Raw genomic sequence first — 27,004 nt, 5'->3', positions numbered from 1 at the left:
TAGGCCTCTTTCCACCTTTTTTGGAGAAGCTAGTAACGCCATTCTTGGTGGCCTGAAAATCGTTTGATCTCACTGTTACCTGCTGGGCTTCATCTAAAGAAGCATAATATCTTCTTTTAAGTACAAATTTAGCCATAGGCCTACTTAAGTATAACAACGGTATTTGAAAATTGATGTTTCGTATTTCCAAATGAATTTGAAAAGTAAATGCAGTTTTATTTCGTTTGAATGAAGAGCAATTTAAAATCACTGTTCACAGTTTGAAGAATTTAATAATTCTGACTTGACAACGCTTTTTCGTTAGCCTTTTTTCGAATGTTTAATTGTGACGTAACAATGATATTTGGCCGGACGTACGCACTATGTATTGCGCGTACCGTATGTATACGCGTATTTTGCGCAACTACTATGTGTGTGTGACGTGCCAAACGAGTCAAGGCCCGCCCCATCGCCTCCAAACTTAATCAAAAAATGTTTGTTTGTCAAAAGATATCGTGTACTTCATACTCAATATCGGCAGTCTGAGTTGTTAAACCCCGGGCGCCATGGAGAAGTGGAAAATAACAAAATAGACCGAATGTGGCACCACTATTATTAACAATACAGTATGAGCATCATTTTGGAAGAATGTCTAATCTAATTAATTGAATAGGACCGATGACTGTAAATAGGCCTATACATTTACGTTTGTTTTCTGAATCGATAATAACATTATGATTTTACACTATATAATACCATAGAGAAATAAGTATTAATTTATTAGGGCACTTACTATTTTTATAAAACACTTTTGACATAGGGACTTTCCCTATTAGTAGTGTATTCCCGGTCGTCCACCTTCCATGTGCATTATATAGATGGCGCTACATCACTATTTATTATTAAAAAATGGCTACACCGGACGAAGAGGACAAGCTTGATCCAAGGGTGAAAGTAAGTCTATTATTTCCCAATATACATAATGTATGGCCATTTATATAACATAGCTTTAAATATCATCTATTTGATAATAAGTTGTAATATTGGTGCTCTATATTTCAGTTGTAATTTTAAGATATAAAGTGTAGAAAAAATGTATACGGCGCACTAGCTAGGCTAGAGAGAGGCATAGCCCTCTCTACCTGACTGAGTAGGGACCTAGCTAGCCTACTCTAGGCCCTAGTTGTCTTGTAGTAGTTGTCAGTAGTAATCCATTAGCCTAACCTGTTTTGCCATAGAGTGTTACTTTGATGGCACAGCCCCTACACTCTGATGTTGTACTGACAACCAGGGGGCTTTTTATTAAAAAGTAGTTTAATAAAATGATGCTCAGACTCAGTATCATGATTAAAATGACCAACAAGTTTAAGCATTAATCAAAATTGAACAACAATTTCAATTTGAGTTTTAATTTAAGCTGTAAGGAGTACAGTATTATGATTGTTAGTTTGGCCCTGCTAAAGATGTTCAAATTTAACGATAAGTTATTTATTAATCTGTTTTGCTAAACAAATGTTTGACTTCAGTGCATGCCTGTTGAAAATGGAGAATGAAAATATTGCCAGATTTTCATCCTCATATTTTTAATACTTATTTATATCAACCTACCAGTTATTAATATCTAAATGAAACAGGCACAGTCATCATGAATTTTTAAGTAAGTTGTTTGTAAAAAGTTGCAAGTTTTGTTGTCTTGTATCACCTTTTATAAACTGACTCTAAAGCTCTGTCAAACTAGTGATTGTGATGTGCCCAAATATGGTAGTGATGTGCCCAAATAGGGTAGTGATATGACATCAGCATGTCCATAATAGGCACATCACATTTTTTTGTCACTAGTTTGATAGTGTTAGTAGACAGAGCTTAAACATGTTCACAATACTGTATAGAAAAGTCAACAATACAACATAACAGCTGTCAGAAATCACATGCCGATTCTTTTAGTCATAATTTATTTTTACACTTCATGGTTCATTTATGAATAATAATAAAAAATTGTATTAATTTGTTGTACCTCTTTCTATTGTTCACAATTTCATAAAAATGATAAATAAATAAGGAAATTTCAGTTACATTATTAATTTATGGTTTTATATTTCAAGTTTATTGCTTCACACAATACAATATACAGAATATACAGTTGATTGAAATTGATTGAAATATATATTTATACTGGGTAACCTCTTCAGTCAAAGACTGGTCTCCCAGAGGGCCCAGTTGGTGACCAGTGGCTGTGATGTACTAATACACCGGGGTTACCCCTACTCGTCTCGAAAGATGTACTAGGTTCTTTAAAGTGCACACGAGCTAGATGTGTACACTGGACCTAGAGTTTATAGTTCTTATCCGAGAAGACTCGTTCTACCACCAGAACCATGAGTGAGTGAGCCTCGAACCCCTGCCGATGTTATGGCTACGTAATTACGGTTCCACTGTCTTAACCGCTCGGCCACTCGCTAACTCTCACATAAATTAATAAATATAATTGTGTGAGGATGACACATTAAGCAAAGGCTTTAAGTTTGGTCCTCCAGATAATTAAATATAACAACTTGAATAAGCTTCAAGTTCTTTTCTATTTTATTATAGGTTGAATTAGAACGTTTAAATTCCTCAACACACCAGATAAACACCTTGGAATTCCAACTTGACGTAAGTAAAATATGATGAGTTTGCGTTATATTAGTTCTCTGTTGTTGTTATTTTTGGTGTTCACTGTTACACACCAAGGACGAGTTTGTGTTCATTGTTACAGAACTCTGTTGTTGTTATTTTTGGTGTTACACACCAAGAATAGCCCACTAAGTCTGTAGACATGTTTCTGGTGAGATCCTTCTGGTGGTGAATTGAGCCAGGAGACGATCCCTTACTCTCTTTCGAAAAGTGTATATTCGTTCTTGCACATGCACAAGCTGGTTGTGACTTGCAGTCCTTTTAATTATTTAACATTTTATATACATGGATTACAGTTACCAATGTATAAACTTTTTGGAATATAACATTGCAAAATACAGCAATTAAAATTACGTTTTATGGGACTTTTTATTTATCTACACATGAAACTGAAATATTAATCCGTATACAGTTAGTAGATAGAAGACAAGATAGTAAGTATTGCAAAATACTCATTGTGCTTGCTGCAATACCATCAATGCTTTTTCCCTTAGTTTTTTGTAATCAAATCCGTCAATGAATCATTTAAAGGACTTAAACTTTCCATTTTTTTCAAGTAGTTACAGTATAATATGGGAAAATGTCTACGACCTTGGGAAAAAAACAAAAGGGTATTCTGTTTTTACCTAGATAGAGGAAGGTTTTAAACATACTGTAGCTATTATTTGGGCTACTTCAGTCCCTACAACTGTTTATTGATATGTTTTTATTGTTTTTCTACTTTTGTAGGAGGCTAGAGCTAGTTTCAGACAGGCTCTCACAGACTCCACACAAAGCCTCAATGCAATATCCAAACAACTTGGAACATGCATTGACAAAGCAAGGCCATTTTATGAAGCTCGTCAACGAGCGAAAGAGGTATGCATACATTGTGTTCAGATTGCACTGGGATATAGATTGCAATAGATTGTGTAATCATTTGATACATATACTGTAAACCACTTTTATGTTCAAATAACTATATTTTATGACTAATAGAGAATGATTTATGATAGTCACGAGTTGAAGTTACAGTATCAAACTTTATGTGACAAAAAATGTGATGTGCCCATATGGACACGATGATGTCATATCACTACCATATTTTGCCATACCATTACCATATTTGGGCGCATCACACTTTTTTTGTCAAATTAGTTTGATAGTGTAGGCAGAGCTTTACATACTTTTTAAATATTATTATGTTGTGTAAAGATCTGTCTACACTATCAAACTTTATGCAAAAAAAAACGTGATGTGGAATGTGCCCATATACAGTATGGACATATTTGGGCACATAGCACTTTTTTTGTCAAACTATTTTGATATTGTTTTCAGAGCTTAACAGATATTGCATGTTTAAATGCTACAGTACTCTGTTTGGAATGTCTATCTTACTGTTCATTCTTGTTAGAAAATGAATACATTAATAAAGCTTTGTTCCCACTAGGAACCAACACAAGGAAATACACACATCATAAACTAGTTTGACCAATCGCAAAAAAAAAAAGCTTAGATTATCTATTGCCTATGATTACTATGTTCCTTGGGTGTCCTTGTATTGCTTCCTAGTGGGAACCAAGCTTAAGGATTTCCTGGAGTGTTTAAAGCTCTTTCTAAAGTGTACAGTATGTGCTCAAATATGGTAGCGATATGTCCAAATATGGTAGTGATATATGACATCATCGTGTCCATACAGTATATGGGCACATCAGAATTTTTGTCACATACAGAGCTTTAGAAATTGTTTGAATATCTGTAAATTTGTGTGTAAATTTTAATGTTCAGAATTTTATTAAAAATTTGGAAAGGACAAGGATGCCACTAAAATTCACAATAATGTTAGCGTTAATCTTGTATCTTATCAGCTACATCAGAGTACACAGCAGGCCGCCATAAACTTTGAGAGGGCCAATAGCATGTTGGCAGCAGCAAAAGAGATGGTAGATCTTGCTGAGATGGGCCTGTTGGAAGAAGGCAGAGAGTTTGACGCTAACTGGCAGGAGATGCTTAACCACTCTACCATGAAGGTATTGTTCATTGTTTTATTAGTACTATTGTTAATTTTATTGGGGGTAAAGTCAAAACACACCACTTATTCTACCTTCCACACTTTTTGTCATTATTTGTTGCTTTGTGTGGAAAATGAAATAGAACAAACAACAACTTTTACAGCCATGAGTTACAAAATTGCGGCTTAGGGAGTACAGTCATAAGTTACAGAATTGCGGCTTAGGGAGTACAGTCATAAGTTACAGAATTGCGGCTTAGGGTGTACAGTCTTCTGTGAAGTGGGGTTAATAAGAGTGATGAAACTACTACTGAAACTAGGAACTTCATGCCTTGTTGCAAATGGTCAAAGAATTATTTCTCTATATTTGTATTGCTTTTGTCAGAGTTATGTTAACTAAAAGCTTGCTTTCTGGCAGAGTTTCTTTTTCACTGAATACAATGTATTTTCATTTTATTATAATTATACAAATCCAATATTTCATGTACAAAATTTGATGTGGAAAAAGTGAAATAGATATTATTATTTATTCACTCAAAGATATTATATAAAGTATACAGAATGACTCAATAATTTCTGTACTAATCTGTAATAAGTATGTATGAGTAATAATAAGATATGATTATAATAAATATAATGGCTGATTTGCATAATTAACCAATTGGCATATTGATTTTGTAATAGGTGGGAGAAGCAGAACTTGAAAGGAATATCAGTAAAAAACAACACGAGAGAACAGCTGCAGAATACGATCAACAGGAACTAGCTGTAAAACGTGTTCAGAAAGGATTGAAAAGTGTCATAAACAAATCAAGGTGATTATTCCGGCTCAGTGTCAGGGGTTTTTTAGTTACCAAAATAGCGCCAAACCTAAGCCTCATAACATGAGAATTTAGAAAGCTTAAATCTGGTACAGTTTCCTTTGGGATACCCTTATTCCAGGGACACCCTATTATGTGGACACTTTTCCACAAATCAAGGGACAATATATGTTTTAACACTACAGAAAACTCTTAATCAGGGGACACCTCTATTGAGGGGACGGAGAGACTTTTGAGTGTGCCAATTTTTTTTTTATTCAAACCTTATTATTAAGGGGACAATTACAAAAACAAAATTAAATAATTATATTATTTATTGATATCGTTATAACAATTTGTAGAGTCCCTACGGTGTCCCCTTAATAGAGGTTCTAAACTGTAATTGGTTATATAACATAATGTAAGATATTTCCTGCAATACAGACAAATAGAGAGTAGATTATTTATTGCACAATATAGAATACGAAATAACCTGTGAAGGCCAAGTTATATATTAATTAATGTATAGGATCTATTTATAGTGTAAACACAAGGTGTGAAAGACAATAGTTTATTTTTTATAGTACATAGTATTAAGCTCTGTCAACACTATCAAACTTTATGTGTCATGCCCATGTGATGTGCCCATATATGGACATGATGTTGTCATATCACTACTATATTTGTGCATATCACTATCATATTTGGGCACATCACACTAGTTTAATAGTGTAGACGAAGCTTTAGTGTAGAACATTGTTTTCATTACATTTCATTTTTATTGTTTATCATGCTCGTAGCATGTCCATTCGTAGGAACTTGCTACAATTAACCACTATTGTCAACCAGCACGATCTTGTAATGTTGTAAGTAGTAAATATTATGAATGGGAAAAACAAGTTTTTCCAGGAATGGCCTGTTAAGCTGGGCTCCCACTAGGATGCAACACAAGGACGTAAGCGCAACGCAAGCTAGTTGACCAATGACAATTGAATAATTCAGCAATTGTTATTGGTCAAATTTCTTGCATTGTGCTTACGTTCGGACCTTGTGTTGTGTCTTAGTGGGAACAGGCATTAAATCAAATTGCATGTAGTAAGTTATCCCAGTCAGTATTCACAAGAGTTAGCCTAGGGTTTCTGCACTAGTAGTACTTTAACCTACTTTGTAACAGACAATCACAGTCTTCCTGACGTTTAAAATATCGTTTAAATACGTAAAGGAGTTCATATTAATGTTAGAAAAAAGTTGATTCCTTTCTCGGTACTGCTGCACCACTGTGTGAATCCATTTGTTCTTTTCTAAGGTTGCATTCACACTTGTTCTGTTTCATGGAATGGAAGAGTGTGCCATATATTTGTTAATTATGGAAAATTATATTCATGTGAAAACAGTACAAGTTTGAATGTAGCCTGCCAAATGTATTGTACTGTATATCCATTGAGAAATAACTTATTTTTCTATGTTATCAATTATTTATCCTCTTTGTTTTAGGATTTTGTGAAGTTGTACCTTTCTTATTGTTTTCCCGCTCGTCAGTGTAAACCCAATGTATTCTGCTGCTGTTGTATGGATTGTTAAGCTATATCATAAAATGATTAGAAAATACTGTATGTTATTCATGCCTCCCATGAATATGGTTGTTAAACAGAGATTTTTCTTTTTTTATAATATATGGTATAAAACTAAATTACACACACATATATCCAACAGCTATGTTATTTTGCCTTAAATACGTCCTTTCTTAACTATATCTTGTTATGAGGCTTAGGTGTTGCGACAAACTATTCTGGTACACAGTGGCCGAGCATAGACTTTCACCCAGAACCCTGGGTAAGAATGTTGACCACCAAGCTTCAGTTTCCACTACATTCCCTGTAAGATATTTTCTTTTCATTGCAGGCCATACTTTGAAGCAAAGGCGAAATTCAACCAGCAGATGGAGGTAAGTACAGTGTTACTATCTAATTGTATTTGCACACACACTATAGAATTATGCTAGTACAAATTGTATAATATTGGACAGCAAAATCTGCATTGTTGTCTAGCAAGCTGTTTTCTATGAAAGAAGCTTTTTTATCCCCCTTGCCCAAAAAAAGTTTAAAAGCTTCCCAGTACAATTCTGGTAATTTTTCTACTGTGTATAGCTCTGTCTACACTATTAAACTAGTGTGATGTACCAAATATGGTATGACACACATAGTGTAGAGAGAGCTTAAAGTCTTAAGTTTTGTTAATATTTTGTTGTTGAACATGGATGCATGCAAGCAAGGAATTTCCAAAATAACAACATGTTAATTATCAACTCAATGATGTTCCTCATTTTTTTATATTATTCAACAGGAAAAAAAACAAACAGTTCGGGAATTAGAAATTAAAGTTGCCAGATCTAAAGAAATCTACTCGCAAGCTTTACACAATCTTGAGGAAATCAGCTGTGAAATCCATGAAAAGCGAAAAACTCAGTCAATAAAATTAGGAAAGAGAGTAGCCGGTGTAGGAGCAGAAGCCGTTCCTGAGGTGCACATTGAGAAATCCCGAACACCACCATCACGTTTAAAATTTGAAACGCATGAATCTCCTGCAAAGCGTCTATCTTCTCCTCGTGGCGAGATCGTAACACGTGATGATATGTTTTTAGATTTGCCAAATAAGACGCAGACACCGAAACGTCCGTTGAGTTTACAAGGTGAAATATTACCGCTGGATCCACATGATATCCTTGCCGAGCGTGGGTCGATGGAAAACCTAGACAACATTTCGGACAATGATAGCGTCTGTTCTGACCACTCACAGGATCACGACATGGCACCTTCAATTGATATCAAAGTTAAGAGTAGTCTGACGTATAGAACACATAGACGTGTAACTAGCGAGGCGTCAAATGTCATGTTTGGACTGAGTTCAAAAACACAATTACGACTTGCCAGTTCCACTGGATCTGCGGAACCTCTAAAAATCGTACAAGAGATTTCCAATCTAGATGTATCAGGAAGTGCCTTCAGTGAAGAAGAATCATCAAAGAATACTGCATGTGAAATGAACTCTATTAAACAACGTGAGACATCAGACAATGGAACCAAGATCTCCACAATGGAATCAGTTATACAACTCCCAATATCTGACAGTGCATCCAGCAATGTTGAAGCACGCCAAAATACGATCTCTGGTATCGAACGAATTAAACCACTCCCAATCTCAATATCTACAGAAGTCATAAGTGATGTGTCTGTAAGTGATAATTCAGAAAGTCAGTCAACTATTAATGGAGAATGTTTAGATAGTCCATCGAGAGAGGCTCCTATGGAGGGTAATATACCAAAAAAGACATGTATAGGGGCTGATGGGAATATGGACACGTCTGCTTGCTCACAAAAAGATGGTGCAAATAATCGTAGTACTGAAACCACTATATTTTAGTGTGATAATATTTCAGATCACAACTCCGTAATATTAACTTATATTTAGATAGAGTATTGCCTTTAGCCTAACAGATGACATAATATCCTATTGTAACGCACTTTAGACATAAACATGTAAAGTGGTCGTGTTATATCATTGCAAAGCATAACATTTAAAATGGGTATTTTTTTTAAAAGGTTAGTTTCATAAATTATTCTAATTGTAAATAATAAGATATGTTATTAGAAAGATGCAAATTAAAACATTTTGAAGATACAAACGTACATTTATATACCATAGATTTATTAATATCTATAGATTTTTTTTAACATAAGTCTAAATCAAATGTTTAGTATGACCAGTGACTTGTCACCAATTACAACTCCCTGGTATGACATTTCTGATAAAAAATACAATAACTTAGTTATGTCAGTTCAAAGGTCAATTTAACATGGGAAAAATATCTATTTTCATATAAAAATGTGTAGGTAATAGAAAAATATTTTATTAAGGAAAAACTTGCCCAATTCATTTGCAATATGAAAAAAAATTAATTGCGTGTTATTTCACAGACTATTGCTGTTAGTTTTTGTCGCACTTCCTTTCATTGGTAGCGCTAGTATTGAATGACCCAGGTCGGTATTTGAACAATATTATTTAACCATTTGTCTTATAGTAAAATTGATTACCCTTGTCAAGAACGTGCTCTCTGTTGTCTAAGAGACCATCCCCTGTAAGCTTAGGCTGATCCATTATAGGCCCATTTTTAAACCCTACTTGTAACTCGGGTATGGATATTCATCATTGTTTTCCAAACCTACTTGTAATTAAATCACAGTTGTAATTTATAGTTATCAAAATATGCATTTATTTGAAATTAATATTAATGATTTTGTTTAGCAATTGTTGTACTGGTATTATTTAAAAGTACATAATTTTAATACCATAATTAAGGTGAATATGAGTGGAAATCTATTATATTATTTATAACCCCTATCAATTTATATACAATTCTTAACATAAAAAAACAAGGGACTTTGGGCCCTAGCGAGAACCCTGTATTATCTTGACTCTTACTAACATTAACATGTTTAAAATACTCTCATGGCAAATGGTACTTTTTAGTTAAGTTGTATATAAATTTTAAATTGTGTTTGAATTACAATATTATTTACCATTTTTATTTTAACAATATCGCATATTATTTTATGTTAACTCTGAAGAATTCTTTTATAATTTTTCTGAAACTGGTGCAAAAAGTGAAAGCTACTGGGCTTATGATTTCAAGATCTTGATATATCAAATCATGAATGACAGCCTTAGATAAAAAAAAAAGAGGTTTAAAATATGTTTGTAGAGCTAATTTTCCACATTATTATATCATTTATTATATTGCTGTTGGATTTTTCATTAAATTATCCACACTGTAATGTGTAACCTTTTGTTGATGTATTTTTTATAAACTATAGTTTGTACACCCTTTGTATCCTTAGAATTTATCTATTCACCAGTTAAGTTTATCTGCACAGTCAATTTAAAGTTATCTATAGGCACGGTCAGCTGTGCGTTTAAATTCTATACGCATTAACTATTGACCGCGCATCAAATTCATTGATTTCTACATTGGCATGGTAAAAAGAAAACTTTACACTATACGCACACTCAACCATGCAGATGGAAAAATAAGAAATTACAATCATGGTTGACCATGCCGATAGTCACTTCTGTATTTAATGGCATGTTTAGATTGATGATTGATTTGATTGAAACGTCGATTGAAACTAAACAAGATTTTAACATGTTTACCAATGAATTTATAGGAATAATGATTTCTTTGATAATCATGTTTTGTATTACGATACAGTACAAGATTTCAGACCTTATAGTAGTGTGCAATGCTTTAATATTTCAAAATAAAATTTCATACCCACTGAATTACAGAAATAAATATATTAAGCATATATGGATAACTACAAAGATGTTTTCCCCATTTTAACACCAATTTATTGAACTTGAATATAACATCACTAAAGATTCAAAAGCCCAATGAGTAAAAAATAATGACTTGTATTAATGGAATTTTTGCTAGCACCTTTGACAATCTGATTGGGTTGCCAAATTCCATGATTCACAATAAACTTTATAAAATCCTAAAATAATATGTATGCACTAATAATAGGAATGTAAACTGTGAACAAGCGCAAAAAGCCTTAAAAAAAAACACCTTGATAAATTTAATGGAAAGTGCACTATAAAAAAATCAATAAAAAAAAAAATCATATATCCAAGATTGTCACACATTCATAATAGAAAATTAAAATATGATCCCAGTGTATACTAAAATCTGTTTAGAAACAAAGAAATTTACACAGCATTCATAAATCATGCTTGTATTCTTGGAGAAACAATGTAAATATTTTATTCATTCCAGAGGGAGCAATACTAACTGTACAAGGTCTTTTAAAGCATTTTTAGACCTTAAACCCAACCATCACTAGCTGCTTTTAGAGCTGAAATAGTACCAGACCAAGTGAAGACATCTAATGATCTTACTTGACCTTTTAGGTGGGCTCATGGATGTTGAACACCCTCTTTCTAAAGTTCTACCTACACTATGAAACTTCATATGAGTGAGTCATATGGCCGAGCGGTTAAGGCAGGGGCGCCGTTTACCGTACCTAAAGAGCCAACAACAACATTGGCAAGGGTTCGAGGCCGACTCGCTCCTAGTTCTGGTGGTGGAACAAGTCTTCTTGGATAAGGACTATAAACCGTAGGTCCAGTGTACACAGTTATAACCTGTGTGTACTTTAAAGAAACCCAGTTCATTATTCGAAAAAGAGTAGGGGGTTACCCCGGTGAACTGGTTCACACAATAGCCCCTGTATCAGGGGATTTACCACCTATCTGATAGGACAGTGATTAATTCACTATTGGTAATCCTTGGCCACATTGCCTAAAGACATAAAATAAAATAAAAAATATGAAAGCAAAAATGTGATGTGACCATATACTGTATTGACATAATAATGTCCTATCACAACATATTTAAGCATATTACTACCACACTTTTTTTTGTCAAACTAGTTTGATAATGTAGACAGACAGAGCTTAAGTTCTACCTACACTATCAAACTTTGTGAAAAAAAATGTGCCCATATTATATGGACACAATGACATCATATCACTTTTTTTGATAGGCTAAACAGAGCTTAAGGTATGGCAACAGCTCTAATCTAGGGTGTATTATTAGATTAACGTTTCATAAATGTTACTTAATTATTTTAAGTCATCTAAACCTGCCACACTACGTGTACACATTTTCATATAAGCTTTTATTAATGAATGAATAGTAAAGTGTAGCAAAAATTAACTATATATACAAAAACAAATATCTTTATACACTACAATAAATTTTAAATGCAGAAAGACTATACGTTACTAGCAGACAGTATTGCACAAATTCAGAAGCGTCAAACATTCTTGGAAATGGTTAGTTTATGCATAAATTATATTAAAACTTCATTATAATTTACAACTTTTTAGCCTCATGGAAAGGGATGCACAACAGCTGTATATATCCAACAAATACATATTTTAAGATCTGTCTACACTATTAATTTAGTTTGACAAAAAAAAGGGTGATGTTCCCATATATGGTAGTGATGACATCATAATGTCCATATATGGACACATCGCATTTGTTGTCACATAAAGTTTGATAGTGTAGACAGAGCTTTATACACAGGGATGATCACATGACATTGCATTGCCCTATGATATGTCACTGACAAAAAGGCATGCTTTGAAAGAAAGTAGTACCATTAGTTGAAAGTAAACTTTTGAATAAAAATACCGTTTTAAGCTCTGTCTACACCATCAAGTATATATGCCCAAACATGGTAGTGATATGACATCATCATGTCCATATATAGGCACATCACATTTTTTTTGTCACATTAAGTTCAGGGGAGGATCAAGGATTTTGTGAAAGGAGGGGGGGGGGGGTGGATAGGGTAGACAGAGCTTAAGATAGAGTATAATCTCATGCTGGAGCATAAATACTACTCCCTTATTTGGGCTAAATTGAGACACAAGACTTTGGTAAATCCATTGTTATTGCAAATACAGAATAATCCCACTCCTAAATTTTCACAACATTTCGTACCCAGATTTACTGGGACCATACTCTTGTCGTATTTGGTAATAATATCTAATAAAAGTAATTCAAAATTAAATCCCATTATATGTTTGTAGTTTGAAAAAAAAACTGATAATGTCAATAAAATAAAAAAAGATTTTCAAAAATTATATTTGATTCAAAAAATAATGGAAGTCCTATTCAAGGCACACCTATTCAAAAATCAAGGTATGTATATTTGACACCTGTACCATGATATTTATACTTTATACAAATCTATCATAATATATTCAAATCAAGGTAATAGACACCTGTATTATTAACTTAAGTTATTAGCCACCTGCACCTTAATATTTAAATCCATAGACACCTTCACTATAATATATTTAAATCAGATATGCCTACATAATTTATGTAAATGAATAGATACTACAATAGTTTTCTTTTCATCTTGAATCAAGGTAATGACACCTGCACCATAATATATTTAAATCAAGATAATGACACCTGAACCATAATATATTCAAATCAAGGTGTAATGACACCTGAACCATAATATATTCAAATCAAGGTAATGACACCTGCACAATTATTTTTAAATCATCATAATGGCACCTTAACCATAGTACATTCAAATCAAGGTGCAATGGCACCTGAACTATAATATATTCAAATCAAGGTAATGACACCTGAACCATAATATATTCAAATCAAGGTAATGACACCTGTAATTAAAGAAAAATATCTGCCTATATGCAAATAGTATGTCTGTCATGCTCTATTACTTTCATAGCATATAGTGAAATTCAAAGGCCTCTCAATATCTACAAACTATAGCAAATGGAATGCATAAATATCTGTTAAATGCGATGGAATAAATTCTTTGGAATTACAAGGTAAATAATTAAAATGACAGATATGTGAACAAGTTTCAAGGTAATTGAAGTTAAGTTGTATGATATTATATGTTTAAAAAATTCACAAACCAAAAGCGGTATTTGGTTGAACGTTGGTTCATTCAGGTAATCTAGGGAAGTAACGAAATCTACTATTTTAAAATATAAAATCAAAGACCCTGCAAGAGAAACCATTTTGTTTGGTTGAATGAAACTAAGCTAGACCTTTAAAATGCTTCTAATTAGCGACCAGAACATTAAATAGCGACTACTGAAATACACATATTCAACAAACATGGCTGACATTATAACTTCCCACCAAAATCCTTGCATAGCAAATACACAATATAAGCACAGGATAAACTGCACTAAATATAAATACTCTCACTATACAGTAATATTCACTTTTAAAACGACGTATTCAACTTACCACAATGATAGCTTTGATACCTACATTACTACACAACTAATTTCATATTCTGAGTTGATATTTGAAAATGATTAAATTTTATAAATAGCTTTTTAAAAAAATATTTTAAAAAATATTTATGAACTACTATTAATTTCAAATCAAGTTAAAATTGTATTCATAAAAGCTAGTACACTCTTAAATCTGAAATTGTGGACAAAAATGTAATATTTAGCCCATAAAAATGTGGATTATTTTGTATAAAGTATACAACAAATTCTGAGAAGCCCAAATCATTGTTTTGTGTTAGCTTGGTGAACTGCGATTGTAAGACACTGTACCCACTGTTCAGCTTTAGTGCTGTCTTTCGCTTTAAATACATACGACTTGTTGTCTTCTGTGAAAATCTCAAAAGCTTTTGGTATACTACGATCACGTCGTCTCACAGCCTTTACACTCTGCACTTTTCCAAGTTCAACCGGGAGCGTTCCTTTGGATGGTGACTGTAGTCAAATGAAAAAGAGTATTATATCAATAATGCATGATAATAAAATAATAATCTGAATATTGGTGTGGCACTTTTTACCCAGTAATAGGTATTCTTGCGACAACCATGGACGACGACTAACCTAGGCCAGGTCAATCGTTGTGTCGTCCCCTGGAGCTAAAGACCATCAACCATATGTGAGGACATGTGTCGCAATATTCCCATATGCGCACAATGATCTAAAATGAAATATTTTGTTCGTCGCAAATTAATCAAATTTAAACTGTCTCAGCGTTGAAGAAAGAAATAAGCCTTGATCGCCAAGGCGAAAATGTAGCGCAGGTAAGGTTCGGTATGGCAAATAAAGCCCTGTGAGACAATGGCTAGGCTGATTATAGATACACGATCTTTGAGATACAGTGGGATCATGGACCTATACTCCATGGCAGGATGCAGCCATTTGAATGTATTAAGTAAAACTTTGAACATAAACAGTCAGAAATGGGAATCCATCCAGTGAAGTTGTTGGAAGAGGGGTGTCCCATAATCAAGCATACAACATAACAAAAATAATTAAATATTTCTTACTGATTTATTCTTCTTATAAATTAAACTTTCTCCAGACAAAGAAAAATAACGAGTTCTCCAAGTGCGGAACAATTTCCAGCGCACTTTCTTTTCTTTCAGTTGACCTTCAATATGGGGCTGGCCATCAGAGAAGTAATCAGCTAAAAAATAGTAAAGATGACAGTAATTTAAAAACATTGAGATATGACTTTGGTATATAGAAAATGTTTGTGAAATTTACATAGATATGGACTCATATTAATAAAGAACATGATTAGTGGGGATCTTGAATCGAAGATATTGCCACACAAAATATTAACACAGAATAGACCACAGGCGCGGTTCAAGGATATATTAAAAGAGGGAGCAATAACATAATGATAATAATAGTCTGATAAAAATATATATAAAAAAGTAGAGTGCTAGACTTGGCAGCACTGACATGATGCAACCATTAGGAGAGAAGCATGTAGTTTAGAAAAACTTTTTGTAGAAAAGCGTAGCATCTTAATTTCTCACTTAAGTCTGATTGGTGAATACGGCCACCGGGAGCTAACCAATGACTCACCTAGTTTTGTTGGGTTACAGCACATAAAGCACACCCAACTTGAACAGTCCCGATCATACTTGAACAGATCGTAATAACTAGCCTCATTTAGCTGCTGTATGAGAACATTTTGTACTTTTGTAGATGGAAAGTTCTGTGTGATAAGTTTAAGGAATGGCATCGTCCCGCCGGTTGTCTTCTGTTTCTCCCAGCACCTTTTAAGTACCTGGATTGACTCGTCATCCACTGCAACTGGACTTGGAGATGTAGCCTAGAAAAAATATTATGATTTCTTAAGTTCTGTCTACACTATCAAACTGTATGTGACAAACTAATGTGATGTGCCCATGTTATGGACAGGGTGATGTCATATTTGTGCACATCACACTTTTTTTGTCAAGCTAGTGTAGACTGAGTTTTGGAGAAAAGAGTATGTAAAAATGACGATTTATGACTCATCAATTTTGAAAATGATTGGTTGAAATATGGAAAAATGAAGGACAGTTTGATTCTCTAGCTTATGCTAAAGGGCTGCTATGACAAAATATCTTTGAAAACCATGTATCTTGTGACCCCTATAGAAAGTTGTGACATAACAGAAACAAACAATGAATCGTACCCGTGTATAAACACGTACACACAGTGATTATGTGTTGGGGACACTTAAACAAAACTTATATACTGCCATGTGGAAAGCTAGGCCCAAACAAGTTCATTTAGCAGAGCAGGCTTAGGAAAACTTGTGTTCTGCAAATCCAAACCACACAGAAAACCAACATTGGAGATTGCAGTGAAATTGTATGTAGAGAAAACAAACAACAAACAAACCTGTAAATGAAGGTACATTATATAGATCCAAGTCTGTATCTCTTTTGTTGCCATGGTAAATGGCGTTGATTGATACATACAACAATCTATTCCTTTCTTTCCACAGTGAAATTCTAATTGACCAACGGGTTTCTTATCTTTTGATTCTGTAAACAGCAAAACAAATATATATATATATAAATATATGTACCTATGTATAAGCTAGAGTGGTCATCAACTAGGCAAGACATTGTCCAGATCCTTAGTCAGCATGAGGCAGACGAGGCACTTGCCTCATCTGAAACTTTTACCTAGCACAAATCGTCATATTTTATATTGATAGTTATAATTAAAGCATCTTTGCCTCGTCTGTTTATAATCTCTCGCTACAACCTTGTTTTCCCTTCAGTTATCAAGGCCCATCTATACTGTAGCCTTTGTTTGGGTGTATAGGATGCACTAGTGATTTAGGGGTCCAATTGCATGTCGAAAAGTATACGGAAGTCTGGCTCAGAAAGCCAGATTGGTGTTGTTCCATGGGTTTAAATTGGGCGCTGAGCTGGTAAGTTAGAATACATATTCCGGATGCATTGCTGTGAAAAATGTACCTTTATGATTATAACGGTTTTTACGCAAACACAGTACATAGAAAACTATTTACCTATAACTTTGCAATTGGTAGGAACGGGTAATTGTTTTTTAACAGACTCAATGTATGATATTATCTCCTTCCTTCTCTTTGTTAAATATTGTTGAAGACTACTGTCTTTCTTTTCAGCAGTTCTTGTTAAGGTTCCTGGTTTACTATTGTGGATAGGCCCGCTACCCAACGATTCACCTCTGATTGAAAGACTGTTCATTTCCATGTCTCGGCTATTAGGCATTAACATTTCTCGCACCTCCTTCTGATGAATAAGGTTGGTCCGGCTTCCGCCGTCTTTCCGACTGACGCGTTTGTTTGGATCCCAATGTTTTCCAGAAGCATCGGGTTTAGGTGGGCTAAGCTCAAATTTTCGCATCTGAGGTCGCGATTGTTGGGGGTTACTCTGTAGACTTGATTTGCTCCCAGATAACTCGGGTCCTTTATCAACTTTCGGTGATAAAAGAGGGCCTACTTCTAGACTTCTTGTAGCCAAGGATTTAGTATCGAAATGTTTTCTTGGATTCATAAATGTGTCGACGCTGACCTGGCTGTGTATGCGATTTTTCATTTGTAGATTACGAGTTTCAAAGTCCAACGATACAGTAGAGTGTGTAATTCCACCTCCTCTGTGAGTCAAGGCAGAATGAGATTTTGCTTTACTCGATTCAAAGGTCCTGCCTTTTCTAAAATAAAAACAAAGCAAAATTTGTATTTTTAATTTGATATATAACAGTCTCGAAATATTAATTTGCAAGCACGGTGCTTTCCCAATCCAACGGCACATACTATAAACAAGTAGGGAGTTGAGCGCCCCTGCCCACCGATGAGTTTCGGGATCCCTTTGACCCGGAGGGAGAGTACCCGTCAGGGTCCCTACCAAGGGTTACAGGTCTCAGGTTTTTAGTTGTTTTAAAATTAATTAGTGTTAATGGCCTTCTCATCAAAATTAATGTCTCTCATTGTTGTGCTATGTCAACATAATGTCAATGACGGCGAAATGTCCCCAATAATGGGGATAGCATGCAAACAAGTAACAAGTAAGTAAGCCTGTTGACAGGATTTTTAAGGCACAACTGACCCAGCTAGGCTAGGCTTATTTACCATCCCTTTCAATACTAGTCTCTATTTGAAAAGGCACTTAAGCAAAAAACTTTGGACTGGGCTTGCCTTAAAAACCTCAGGTATGTTAAGCTCTGTCTACACTATCAAACTAGTTTGAATAAAAAAAAGCGTCATGTGCCCAAATATGGTAGTGATATACCTAAATATTGTAGTGATATGACATCATCATTTCCATATATGGCCAAAACAAAATACATGACCAATGAGCACTTCATGAACACTCACCGTTTATGCAAATCATCCTGTAGTTGCTGTACAATCATTCGTACAGCGGTCGAACTGCTACCCTGCTGACTGTTGATCTGTGGCATGTGCTCGCTCAGAAGACCCTTATGATAATCAGATATACTCTTGATTTCTATGAGCACCGCTGGAACTGATGACTGCTCTACAACAGTCAGTTGCTGTACAAGGAATGTCATACACTCACGGCCATAATCCTATGGAATATTAATCAATTATTATTGAATATTAATTATAAACGTGAGGAAATAAACTTGTGTCTTGCAGCCTAACTTGGCTGTGTTGCATACATACATTGAAAACAACAAGGGCATCATTGTGTTATACTGCTGCCAATAAAAGCTCATTTTTCTGTCAACAATGGCAGGGGCTGAGATGGACCAGTATACAGGGGTAACCCCATACACTTCCACATACACACTTTTAGATTGTACACTACACATACACAATAAGTCATTATCTGAGAAGAATTGTTCTACCACAAGAACTATTGTTGAGGAGACCCCTGAATCTGTGCCAAATTTATGGCTATGTCTCATCTGTCTTAAGCTCTGTCTACACTATCAAACTTTATGTGACAAAGAAATGTGATGTACCCGTATATGGATAGATAATACCATATTACACAAACCAGTAGTGGTGTTAGTAGTCTATGAGTGCTATCTATCTGTATAAACCGACAATAGCCCGTGCTCTCCAGAGGGAGGGCTTTAGATACGAAAGTGTAAAGTTCCTAGAACACCCCTTTATAAACTCTCTCCCGCCGTCCCTGCAGTCAAGTAAGCGGAAAATGATGACGGTGGTACGTTCCCACATGAGGGCGTGGTTGTGGACTGGTCCATTATAATAGATATTGCCATATTTGGGCACATCACAATTTTTTGTCAAACTAGTTAGTGTAGACAGAGGTTAAAATGATTGATGACTCAACATAACCTATTTAATTGTATGTTATACCTCATTTAGTTTTCCTATTGCTGCAAAGATCTTGGCAGCCAAAGAAAGTAAGGATGTCTGCTGAGCTACGGTCACTTTCAGCATGTGCAAGCAAGGTATGAAGGCTTTAGCATCAACTGTTGCAATATCCAGTAAAAGGTTTAAAATAGTTGACGACACACTGGGGTCATTAAGCTGCTCTACTAATACTGCTACATGTGACCTTAGGGCCTAGAAATAGAGAAGGTCAAAGGGTAAAAAAAAAATCATAACACTGTATAGGAAGTTATTAAATGTTTATCGCAAGTCACTATTAATATTGCCAGAAAGTTTTTAAAATAATTGTTTTGTTTCATTATTATGTAGTTGGAGTTCGTTATAATTTGTATACAAATGCAATCATTCCAAATTTATACAAGAGTCAACTCTCCAAATACTGGACACCTTTGGCCTAATAAACCAAAATTTGGGATATTTTGGACATCAAGAAAGTTTCCGGTTTTCAGAGAGTCCAGTATTGAGAGAGTTGACTATAATGTAAATAATTTTGTATCACATGGCTTCCATGTGGACAAATGATTTCCTATATTGAGTAGTATTGTATTTTAAAGGTGGATTCTACCTGAATTATTGACTACATATTTGTTATTTAACGGGTGTGAGCTATCCTCCATTATTTTCTTAACTTGGCTAATAACATCACGCCTGTATATTGCATCAATAACATTGACATTTCTACCTATTATTTTACTAGCAGTTTTCATTATATGGTCAAGTTTCTTTTTATTATTAGCACTCAGGCTATTGTATCAGACAACACAATTAAAAGTTACAACACTATAAGAATGAAGCATCCATTTAATAGAGGTTCCACTGTACTTACATGTGGGTACTTCTTTTGAATCATAGCAAATATCTGTAGAATACTTAGTTTCTCTGATGTACTGCACTTTGGAAGAATAACAACAAGCTCGGAAATATAGTTGACAATTTCTAAATTACTTTCGGAGTAAATTTGCGGTAAAATACGAAGAAGGGAGCGGTTACCTATAAAGAAATGAAGATTAATTAAATCAGACTTTAAATAGGTTATTTTGTAGTTTAAATAAAGTTAATCACTTCCGTAGAAAAACAAACGAAAAAAATAATGTTTACACTTATAAAATGACAAAATAAATGGTTAAATTTAACCAAAAACCCATTGGCTGGGAGCTAATTTGACCATTTTTTGCTTTAATTTACAGTTTTTTCAGGTAAATACATTTTTTTTTCGATCCAATTTTTTGTCAAAGTGGATAACCATTATGTTACATCAAAATGGCATATTAAAAAAAAAAATTTTTTTTAGGGGGACAATATATCAATGAAAGAATTCTTGGAAAAAAGTTAGGATATGAACTGAGACCACTGGAAATACTTACCTTGACGAATACTCCTAATGAGTGAACCAGTATGTGGAATCAAAATTTCAGCATTTTCAATCGCAGCGAGTGCTAGATACGTCGACAGATTGCGCGTTATCTCACGATTTCCTTGCTGTAGAAATTTGACTGCTACGGGCAAGGCAAGTTTCATTACAGATTTTTTGTTGTAATTTTGCTGCAAATACAAAATTATTCAATATATGTGTATGTATAATAATAATGTATGTACAGTAATTCTATGAATAAAACATCACTATAAAATGAACTAATTTATTCATGATATTTAAACATAGAAATTTGTTGTTTTTAATTTCAATAAAAAAAATATTCATATTATGGTTTAGTAGATACAGTAATTGCTGAATTGGATAAAGCAACTTAAAACAAATAATTAAATGTATTTAAATTTCGATATTTGTATGTATTTCTTATCTTTGCATTGTAGTACTGTACAGTAATCATATGAATAAAACATCACTATAAAAACAAATTTATCCATATTTAAACACATCTATTTATTTTCAATTAAAAACCATTCATATTTATTTAGTAGATACAGTAATTGGTGAAATCTGAATTGGATCAGTAACTTTTTTATATTATTTTACACAAGCTCAGTATAACCCCTATTAAGAGGGAACACTCGCAGATGTCGCCGACGCAATCGGCAAAGTTCAACCATGTTCAACTTTGCCGATTTTGTCGGCGATGAATCGTATACGCGTACCAAAGAATATTTAGCACTTGTCGCGTACTAGATCCCCGATAAATTCTAGCGTTTCCATAGAATCGCTACGCTGTCGTGTAGCGATTTTATGGAAACCAGGCTTAAGGGGGGACACATATTTGGGTGCTGTTGGCTTTAGTGTAAAGGGAGTGGTTCTACAGTAAAGTATCAACCTTTCCATAGTTCAATGTTTTTAACAATATAGTGTTCCCATTCAAAAAAAAGTCTGAATACTAAATCACCTATACTACACCAAGATTGTGCTTCAGATAGATTATTTACATAACACTACATAAACACTGCAACACTGGTCTGTAAACACTGTCCCGTAAACACTGTCCCATTCATGACAATGTTATCATAGAACTGTGTCTATTGCAGTAAACTATTACAAGAAGGTTGTTTTATGGTTGAGTGTGCTTTTAAATTTATACGCTTCACAGGTTTTACAAAGAAACAAATCTTTCCTTGAAGTAAATCATTGGAATGGTGTTGTACATGAAACCATGGGTGGTATTATTTTTTAAATAATTTGAATTAATCTTTTGATGCATTGTGAAATGAAAACAAACGAATAATCATCAAACTTTTGTGTGGGAATACCCACTATCTACAGTATTATTGTCGGTCATTGATTAAAAAAACACCTTTTCTCCTTCTCTCTATATTCAGGAGATCTATCACTAACATAAATTCAGTACCATGACGGCTTTAATATAATATAACATGCCAGAGTGTATATCTGTCATCTAATTGGTCAACTTCGTACCATGTGCCATTCAGTATTAGATTTATTTCACAGTTAAAGTTCTATTTATTCTATTACTGTGAGGCTGTGATGTTCGAAACATAAAATTGGCATTATTTGTATACTAGTAAATATCACACAAATTTGACGCAATATTGATAAAAGAAGTTTGCCGCCGCCATAAACAAACAGGCTTACCATGAACAGACAGCTCATTATGTCAGATGCAATTTTAGCATGAGGTGGATCTTCATCTTTAAATGTTGGTATCAAATTATGATGAAGACATGAATCCCAGAGATACACCAATGCCATAGCATGCTTATCAATTGTACCAGTATCCCTAAAAGAACAATTTTTAAAGGAAACAAACAATAATTATTAGAGATATTACTACTGTAGTTGTATCATGAAGCTTACGTTTTGACCTATGGTCTATAATGTCATGTTGATTTATTTTACGCATGCATTTGGTTTGCGGTTTTTGCCGTCAAGTCGTAGGATCTAATTTAGTTGATTCTATGATGACCTTGGATTATGTATGTACAGTCATCCAAATCAATTTCAATGGACAACATGGGACAAAATCATAATGCATGATTTATATGAGTCCTAGGTTGTTTTAAATAAATGAAAAAAAAAAACAGCTATTTAAAGCTTTTTCTTTTTCTTGGAAAGAAAACTATTACGATAGTTGAAAATAATGTATATTGTCATTAAAAAGTTTGCCTTTATTTTAATAATACATAGGCCTACACTGTATTGTTTAAAGTTTAGGGGCTGAACTAGTTTTAAAAGACGAAACAGAAGGTATCTAAAATTGATTGGGATGGGGTTGGTCACTTTTACAATTTAATTGATTGACCTATGACCTACCGGATTGCAGTAGTTACCCTGGTGATGCATATCTCAACCACTGTCTGGTCATTTCTATTGGTCAAATAATCTTCAGCTGCCGTGATATCCTGAATGCGGTAGAGAGCTTCAGTCAAGTCATTGACAATGGCAGAGTCTGGAATGTAGAAGAGTTCTCCGGCAATGGAGAGATCTCTTTCTGCAAGAACCTGTGCCAACAGTTCATACATCACTATAGAGTTCCTCCCTGACGAAAAAGAGTAGATAATGTAGTTTGTAAAAAAAGTTGTGTTAACTTTATTGTGTTTTTATATCTGTTACCTGTAGGCCTATAGGGTCTACTAGGCCAAAATGATCAACAGTGTGAGTGTGCTTTGCCTTGTTTTCTCTCGGCACAGCGCACTAGACTAGTCACTAGTGAGGTATGGCATAGGCTAGTAGTACTGTGATTTGTAAGACTTATTTTAAGTAGCTAGGCCTAGCTACGCCACAACTAACACTGGGCTTGCTAGCCTACCTCCTTACCTGTCGACTAGCCTTTTTTTTAGTCACCAAGATCTAGCTTAGCGTAGGCCTGGCACTAGTCTGGCCTTTAGTTAGAGGAGGGCCCCGACTGCCACCTAGCCTAGGCCTAACCTAGTGTGTGAATTAACATAATCAACGGCAGTAACGCACCATTATATCCTAATAGTTGAGAATATTGTTCATTTAAATACAATAAATGGGCATAAACAATTGAAATCTGGACGTTAATGAGCCTTAGTTTCAGGGATTTGTAACAACACGACGCCCACACACATCTTCTTCTGTATATGACGAGCGCCCTCTATCGCTCATCTAGCCGAAGACAAAAACAACCAAGATAGAGTGGTGGAAGGGGGTGGGGGTGATACAGAGAGGTGGGTGGTGTATTGGGAATTGGAGGTTTTTGGGACGTGCCGTTTTTTTATATAATTAAGCAAAACACGGATACTTTAGAAATATCAAAATATTGATTTGACCATAGGATTTTGTTGACATGATGATACTTAAAATTGACTCCACATAGCAACATTAATTGTTAAGGTCTGTTAGACTTAAAGGATATAGCTCCCGACACTAAAAAACCACACCACACGTAGTCTCACTTTACAGAGCTTACTGATCATGTTTGTTGGTGTGTCTCTTCAATCAGAGGTGTTGCGCGTTCTGCGTGACGCATCTCGAAGATTTGACAAACAATATAAATCTATGTTGGCATAATGTTAGTACAGTAGGCCTACAAGGCGTGCCTACTTACACAAAAAATGTATATTGTTTTTACTGTCCCCGGCACTGCTTGGTTCCCACACTCTACACCACAATGATGTAAGCGCAATGATCAATAAAAAGCGATGAATTATTCCAATTGTTACTTTGTTGGTCATCAATTCTGCGTCTCTTTGCGCTAGAGTGGGAAAAGAAATTATGCCTTAGGTGACGCCCATGTCTCGTCAACTGAAATTGATTTCGCGCGAAAAGGTTGAAATAAAAGGTATTTGTTGAAATTCACATGTTTTTGTGCGATACATGTGACACACGAACATCAAACGCAAGCGAAAAATAAATTAGCATGACGTCATAGATCTTAGATAAGTTCCGATCCCATTGGTTCATAGATACACGCGCAATGTGCAAAACGTTGCGCGTAATTTAGAACGTGAAAGCCATTGTTACGTCACAATAACATTCGAAAAAAGCTAACGAAAAAGCGTTGTCAAGTCAGAATGATTAAATTCTTCAAATTGTGAACAGTGATTTCAAATTGCTCTTAATTCAAACAAAATAAAACTGCACTTACTTTTCAAATTAATTTGGAAATACGTAACATCAATTTTCAAATACCGTTATTATACTTCTATCAATTAAGTATGGCTAAATTTGTACTTAAAAGAAGATATTATGCTTCTTTAAGAGGAAGCTCAGCAGCAGGTAACGGTGAGATCAAATGATTTTCACGCTACCAAGAATGGCGTTATACTAGCTTCTCCACAAATGGTCGCAAGAGGCCCAGAAATAGAGGATGTCCTTATATCAGACGAAATACTAAAATAGGAAATATTTTGGAATTAAAAGAATTATAGACACTTGCAAAAGTAGAAAATACTTCAAGTAATTATACTGTATTAATAATGGAAATCGACGTATTATCAATAATAATAATAATAATAATAACACTAATAATAATAATAATAATGATTTTAATTTCGTTGAAATGTCTCCTACTACCAGTGAGACCATGAACAGTAATAATATTAGTGATACCTGTAGACAGGGTAAGGATAGTAATACTTTTATTAGTATTATTAGTAGGCCTAGGCCTAGTAGTGATAGCGATAGTAGTAAAGATAGTAATGTCGCAGTATCTGGCGACAAAAACGAAAATTATGATTATGAGTACAATAAGGCGTATTTTAAGTTACACTTGATCGTCAAAAAGTCATTGATATAAATCCGTGGGTATGTTTTGAATCACCATCTGTCAAAGATAATATGGTAGAGTTGTTATGTTGCATTCGATCAGAGCTCATGCGGTATGGTTACATAATCGATTATGATATAGTACATCGTAGCCTTACACTTGTAGAAAGTATATTGATGTGTGATCACACAGATGTTAGACTAGAGAATCTAGAAGAGTTGGCAATTGCATCATTTTGCCTTGCAATGAAATGTGCTGAACGATACCAATCTAGGAGTATCATACCTTATACCTGTCAGTGCCAGTGGATATCGGCTATTTTGATTCTAAATTAATTTCACAAATATAATTTAATATGCTAAAGAGTTTAAACTTTAAGATTAATAATGTCACTTGTCTGGACTTTATATTATGCTTACTGTGATTCTGGTAGCAGTAACACTAGCTCTGAAATTATCAAACAAGCGATAGAAACAGTGAGACAAGAATCTTTCAAATATTTGATTACAAATAGAATATCTCACACATCTGTAAAACCATCCATAATAGCATTCTTGATAGTAGTTGACGAATGTGAGATACTTGGCATAAGTTGGGAATCATTATTTTGTTGATGAGGTAAAATATAAGATACAAAAAAGAAACGATAAATAAGATAATAAATAAGTTAAGATAATAAGATACAATAAGATATCAATAAAATAGGTAAGTTAAGACACAATAAGATATCAATAAGATAAGTATAACTTAAGGTCAAACAAGATTGATATCAATAAGATAAGTAAGTTAAGATACAATAAGATATCAATAAAATAGGTAAGTTAAGACACAATAAGATATCAATAAGATAAGTATAACTTAAGGTCAAACAAGATTGATATCAATAAGATAAGTAAGTTAAGATACAATAAGATAAGATACAATAAGATAAGATGATAACAAAATAATTTAATGTTAATAAGTTTTTATTGATAAAGTAACTTATAATATATTAGGCTAAAGATTTTCAAACAAATAAACAAATTAAAATATATTGAATAAAATATATTAATTAGAATCTAAAATTGTAAAAAACATAATAAGATAATGGTAATTGAATAAAACAATACTTCTTCCCTAATTTTTTATATTTTAAAAATTAATTTGGCCATAACTTGGGAAGAAACAA

General features: G+C 34.0%; 2 protein-coding genes across 2 annotated transcripts; one reads left to right on the top strand and one right to left on the bottom strand.

Annotated features, from left to right (window-relative positions):
* The first annotated feature begins 873 nt into the window (after positions 1–873).
* LOC140044758 (uncharacterized) lies at positions 874–10,281 on the top strand. Its single transcript, XM_072089405.1, has 7 exons — positions 874–933; positions 2,569–2,631; positions 3,382–3,510; positions 4,500–4,661; positions 5,327–5,457; positions 7,345–7,387; positions 7,786–10,281. The coding sequence occupies exons 1-7, from the start codon at positions 889–891 to the stop codon at positions 8,860–8,862; spliced, it is 1,650 nt and encodes a 549-aa protein (XP_071945506.1). The 5' UTR covers positions 874–888; the 3' UTR covers positions 8,863–10,281.
* Positions 10,282–10,481: 200 nt separating this feature from the next.
* Positions 10,482–24,192, bottom strand: LOC140044757 (ventricular zone-expressed PH domain-containing protein homolog 1-like). The gene is made up of 12 exons (XM_072089404.1): positions 24,072–24,192; positions 23,418–23,643; positions 22,740–22,884; positions 21,064–21,241; positions 20,526–20,689; positions 19,664–19,873; positions 18,689–18,903; positions 17,360–18,024; positions 16,720–16,865; positions 15,913–16,162; positions 15,366–15,505; positions 10,482–14,793 (listed from the first exon to the last, which is right to left on the bottom strand). The coding sequence occupies exons 2-12, from the start codon at positions 23,624–23,626 to the stop codon at positions 14,584–14,586; spliced, it is 2,532 nt and encodes an 843-aa protein (XP_071945505.1). The 5' UTR covers positions 23,627–23,643; positions 24,072–24,192; the 3' UTR covers positions 10,482–14,583.
* Between the last annotated feature and the right edge of the window lie 2,812 nt (positions 24,193–27,004).

This window comes from Antedon mediterranea, chromosome 3 (assembly GCF_964355755.1).
Source record: "Antedon mediterranea chromosome 3, ecAntMedi1.1, whole genome shotgun sequence".
NCBI lineage: Eukaryota > Metazoa > Echinodermata > Crinoidea > Comatulida > Antedonidae > Antedon > Antedon mediterranea.
Note: the sequence above shows the minus strand (reverse complement) of the source record. Positions and strands in the feature narration are given on the sequence as shown.

Coding starts and splice junctions, on each gene's coding strand:
- LOC140044758 (XM_072089405.1), top strand. CDS start 889: ATGGCTACACCGGACGAAGAGGACAAGCTTGATCCAAGGGTGAAA. Junction 934..2,568: donor AGCTTGATCCAAGGGTGAAA/GTAAGTCTATTA, acceptor ATTTTATTATAG/GTTGAATTAGAACGTTTAAA. Junction 4,662..5,326: donor TTAACCACTCTACCATGAAG/GTATTGTTCATT, acceptor ATTTTGTAATAG/GTGGGAGAAGCAGAACTTGA.
- LOC140044757 (XM_072089404.1), bottom strand. CDS start 23,626: ATGTATGAACTGTTGGCACAGGTTCTTGCAGAAAGAGATCTCTCCATT. Junction 21,242..22,739: donor TAATGAGCTGTCTGTTCATG/GTAAGCCTGTTT, acceptor TTGTATTTGCAG/CAAAATTACAACAAAAAATC. Junction 18,904..19,663: donor CAATAGGAAAACTAAATGAG/GTATAACATACA, acceptor AATATTCCATAG/GATTATGGCCGTGAGTGTAT.